Source organism: Salmo salar, unplaced genomic scaffold (genome assembly GCF_965601325.2).
Source record: "Salmo salar unplaced genomic scaffold, fSalSal1 ptg000005l, whole genome shotgun sequence".
Taxonomy (NCBI): domain Eukaryota; kingdom Metazoa; phylum Chordata; class Actinopteri; order Salmoniformes; family Salmonidae; genus Salmo; species Salmo salar.
Genome location: NW_027675309.1, coordinates 10,020 through 14,553, shown reverse-complemented (window position 1 = coordinate 14,553; position 4,534 = coordinate 10,020). Strand labels below are relative to the sequence as shown.

The 4,534-nt window shown below is 42.7% G+C and overlaps 1 protein-coding gene across 1 annotated transcript; it reads left to right on the top strand.

Annotated features, from left to right (window-relative positions):
• The first annotated feature begins 1,490 nt into the window (after positions 1-1,490).
• On the top strand, positions 1,491-4,130 carry LOC145865965 (NLR family CARD domain-containing protein 3). The gene is made up of 2 exons (XM_082970856.1): positions 1,491-1,932; positions 2,329-4,130. Exons 1-2 carry the CDS (start codon positions 1,719-1,721, stop codon positions 4,128-4,130), a joined length of 2,016 nt encoding a protein of 671 aa, XP_082826982.1. The 5' UTR covers positions 1,491-1,718.
• The last annotated feature ends 404 nt before the right edge of the window (positions 4,131-4,534 follow it).

The window sequence follows — 4,534 nt, the reverse complement described above, 5'->3', positions numbered from 1 at the left end:
TCTTATGTTTCCAATCTGAGATCAGAGTAGATGAGAGATGTAATGTTTGTCTCTGTTGTGTTGAAGTCCAATCAAGCAGGAGAGACCAGCCTCCCCTGTTCCCAGCTGTGTGTCCATGAAGAGTGACCAGTCTATGGAACCTCCTATGAAGTTTAGAGAGGGAGACTTTTCTACTGAACAAAGGTAAGAAGAACTCATGGGTCATGGTCAGTGAATTAAACAACACTGTCTCTAGTCATTTCTACTCTCCCATTTTACCATTTTCTTTTTGTAGTTTTCATAATCCATAGGCTAATCCTTTCGTCCATTTTCATAGTCCTAAAACAATATTAAACAAACACAATATTCCCTCCTTGTGTGTGTGTCTCTCTGTCTGTCTATCTGTCTGTCTGTCTCTTTGCCTGTCTCTCTGTCTGTGTGTATTTTGCTGTCTGTCTGTCTGTCTGTCTGTCTGTCTGTCTGTCTGTCTGTCTGTCTGTCTGTCTGTCTGTCTGTCTGTCTGTCTGTCTGTCTGTCTGTCTGTCTGTGTATCTATCTCCGTCTGTCTGTGTATCTGTCTGTCTGTCTGTCTGTCTGTCTGTCTGTCTGTCTGTCTGTCTGTCTGTCTGTCTGTCTGTCTGTCTGTCTGTCTGTCTGTCTGTCTGTCCGTGTATCTATCTCCGTCTGTCTGTGTATCTGTCTGTCTGTCTGTCTGTCTGTCTGTCTGTCTGTCTGTCTGTCTGTCTGTCTGTCTGTCTGTGTATCTATCTCCGTCTGTCTGTGTATCTGTCTGTCTGTCTGTCTGTCTGTCTGTCTGTCTGTCTGTCTGTCTGTCTGTCTGTCTGTCTGTGTATCTATCTCCGTCTGTCTGTCTGTCTGTCTGTCTGTCTGTCTGTCTGTCTGTCTGTCTGTCTGTCTGTCTGTCTGTCTGTCTGTCTGTCTGTCTGTCTGTCTGTCTGTCTGTCTGTCTGATCCAGAGCTCTTCTTATGTTTCCAATCTGAGCTCAGAGTAGAAGAGAGATGTAATGTTTGTCTCTGTTGTGTTGAAGTCCAATCAAGCAGGAGAGACCAGCCTCCCCTGTACCCAGCTGTGTGTCCATGAAGAGTGACCAGTCTATGGCGCCTCCTATATCCTTTAGAGAGGGAGACTTTTCTACTGAACAAAGGTAAGAAGAACTCATGGGTCATGGTCAGTGAGTTAAACAACACTGTCTCTAGTCATTTCTCCTCTCACATTTTCACATTTATTTTGTTGTTTTCATAATCCATAGACTAATCCTTTAGTCCATTTTCATAGTCCTAAAACAATATTAAACAAACACAACATTCCCTCCGTGTGTGTGTGTGTGTGTGTGTGTGTGTGTGTGTGTGTGTGTGTGTGTGTGTGTGTGTGTGTGTGTGTGTGTGTGTGTGTGTGTGTGTGTGTGTGTGTGTGTGTGTGTGTGTGTGTGTGTGTGTGTGTGTGTGTACTCCCTGGATGAGGAGATGTAATCTCATGTTTTGTCCACAGAAACCAACAGGAGAGATCAGAGTCAGAGATTCTCAGTGGTCAGTCTTCCCAGAGTCATCAAACAGACCTGGACTCTATATTCAGTGTATGTGGTCCTGTTATGTACATTTGTTTTTGTTGACCTCAAGTAAAGTTGATCTGTCAATTATTCATTAATGTGTTAATGAGAAAGCATTTCTTCTCTTGCTTAACTTATTTACTTGATTTATTTTAGTTGCTTGAAGAGAAAATGATGACATTTGTGAAGAACGAGCTGAAGATGTTCAAGAAGATTCTTAGTCCAGAACTCACAGAATGCTTTGAGAGTCAGAAGCAGGATGAGGAAGTGGTGGATGCTGAAGATGAGAAGCAGGAGAGCAGTGCCAGAGAGGGGGCTCTGAAGATCACACTGCACGTCCTGAGGAAAATGAACCAGAAGGAGCTTGCTGACACACTGGAGAAATGTAAGATCTGTCTGCCTCATGCTGAATGCTGTTTTATAACATTTAAAAGCTGTAGCTAAAGTACAGCTAAAGTAGCTGTGTAACTCAATGATATTGTCGCAGCCTTAACACAACACCTAGTGACCTCATCAAGTAGCAGCAGGGATGTGTTGTGGTGATTAATTTAGAGAGAGAGAGAGAGAGAGAGAGAGAGAGAGACAACATTAATAATACCATCAATAACACCAATATTATTATAATCAGTCACACCAGTCTGTAATGCATTATGAAAACATTTACACATTTATACAGACAGTTAAGGGGATAAATGATTATAATTTAAAATGTTATAACAGTCCTACAATACTGTAGGCATTAAAACAGACGTAACATTAATATCCTCTGTGTTATTTCTAGATTCAGATGATCCTGCTGTGATTTGCCAACGTGAACTCAAATCTAATCTAAAGAAGAAGGTTCAATGTGTATTTGAGGGGATCGCTAAACAAGGAAACCCAACACTTCTCAATAAGATCTACACAGAGCTCTACATCACAGAGGGAGGAACAGGAGAGGTCAATAATGAACATGAGCTGAGACAGATTGAGACAACAACCAGGAAACAAGCAAGACCAGAGACTGCAATCAAATGTAACGACATCTTCAAACCCTTAACTGGACAAGACAAACGTATCAGAACTGTGCTGACAAAGGGAGTCGCTGGCATTGGAAAAACAGTCTCTGTGCAGAAGTTCATTCTGGACTGGGCTGAAGGAAAAGCAAATCAGGATGTTCAATTTGTGTTTTCATTCCCTTTTCGGGAGCTGAATTTGATGAAAGAGGACAAACACACTTTGATTGAACTTCTCTATCACTTCTCAATGGAAACCAAACAATCAGGAATCTCCATCTACAACAAGTACAAAGTTCTGTTCATCTTTGATGGTCTGGATGAGTGCCGACTGCCCTTAGACTTCCAGAAGAACAAGATCTGTTGTAACGTCACAGAGTCAACCTCAGTGGATGTTCTGCTGACAAATCTCATCAAGGGAAATCTGCTTCCCTCTGCTCTCCTCTGGATAACTACCCGACCTGCAGCAGCCAATAAGATCCCTTCAGGGTGTGTTGACCAGGTGACAGAGGTACGAGGGTTCAATGACCCACAGAAGGAGGAGTACTTCAGGAAGAGATTCAGTGATGAGGAGCTGGGCAGCAGAATCATCTCACACATAAAGACATCAAGGAGCCTCCACATCATGTGCCACATTCCAGTCTTCTGTTGGATTTCTGCAACAGTCCTCGAACACATGCTGAAACATAAGACAGAAGAGATGCCCAAGACTCTGACTGAGATGTACACACACCTTGTGGTGTTTCATACCAAACAGAAGAATGAAAAGTATCTTGGGAAAGAAGAGACAGATCCACACTTGAATAAAGAGAGCATTCTGTCACTGGGAAAACTGGCTTTTCAACAGCTTGTGAAGGGCAATCTGATTTTCTATGAAAAAGACCTGAAAGAGGCTGGCATTGATGTCAATGAAGCCTCAGTGTACTCAGGATTGTGCACACAGCTCTTTAAAGAGGAATGTGTTCTGCACCAGATGAAGGTGTACTGCTTCGTGCATCTGAGCATTCAGGAGTTTCTGGCTGCTGTGTATGTGTTCCTCTCATTCATCAACAACAATGAGAATCTCATGGACGAACAGCAAACAAAGTCCAGTATATTTTCTCTGCTGTTCAGAGACAAGTCTGAAGTTACTGTCTACAAGAGTGCTGTGGATAAAGCCTTACACAGTGAGATGGGAAACCTGGACCTTTTCCTCCGCTTCCTTCTGGGCCTCTCACTGGAGTCCAATCAGAAGCACTTACGAGGTCTACTGACAAAGACAAGAATCAGCTCACAGACCCATGAAGAAACAGTCAAGTACATCAAGGAGAAGATCAGGGAGAATCCCTCTCCAGAGAGGAGCATCAATCTGTTCCACTGTCTGAATGAACTGAATGACCATTCTCTAGTGGAGGAGATCCAAAGCTACCTGAGATCAGGAAGTCTCTCAGAACCCAACCTGTCACCTGCACAGTGGTCAGCTCTGGTCTTTGTGTTGCTGACTTCAGAAAAGGAGCTGGATGTGTTTGACCTGAAGAAATACTCCAGATCAGAGAAAGGTCTTCTGAGGCTGCTGCCAGTGTTCAAAGCCTCCAGAGCTGCTCTGTGAGTACATAAAATGACATACAAGAACTAATCATCAGGAAGCAATATTCAGTTTAGAGAAAAATATGTAGTGTAATATGTATATAATATTATATTGAATAACATATTGAATAAATGCATTGATTTTCACATTAGTATAACATTATGACCATACAAATCTATATGTTGTTTGAGAGAATAAACCTAATGCATCTACCGTTGTCCTTCTACACTACTGGTGTTAAATTAACAGTGTGTTTGTGAAGTCATGATGATCTCTTTGTCAGGCTGTCAGGCTGTGGAGTCACAGAGGAAGGCTGTGCTTCTCTGGTCTCAGCTCTGAGGTCAAACCCCTCACACCTGAGAGAGCTGGACCTGAGTAACAATGACCTGAAGGATTCAGGAGTGAAGCTGCTCTCTGCTGGACTG

What these genes read in the sequence shown, in the direction of transcription:
- LOC145865965 (XM_082970856.1), top strand. Translation starts at nt 1,719, where the DNA reads ATGATGACATTTGTGAAGAACGAGCTGAAGATGTTCAAGAAGATTCTT. An exon ending in TGCTGACACACTGGAGAAAT is followed by an intron (nt 1,933 to 2,328) that starts GTAAGATCTGTC and finishes TGTTATTTCTAG; the next exon opens with ATTCAGATGATCCTGCTGTG.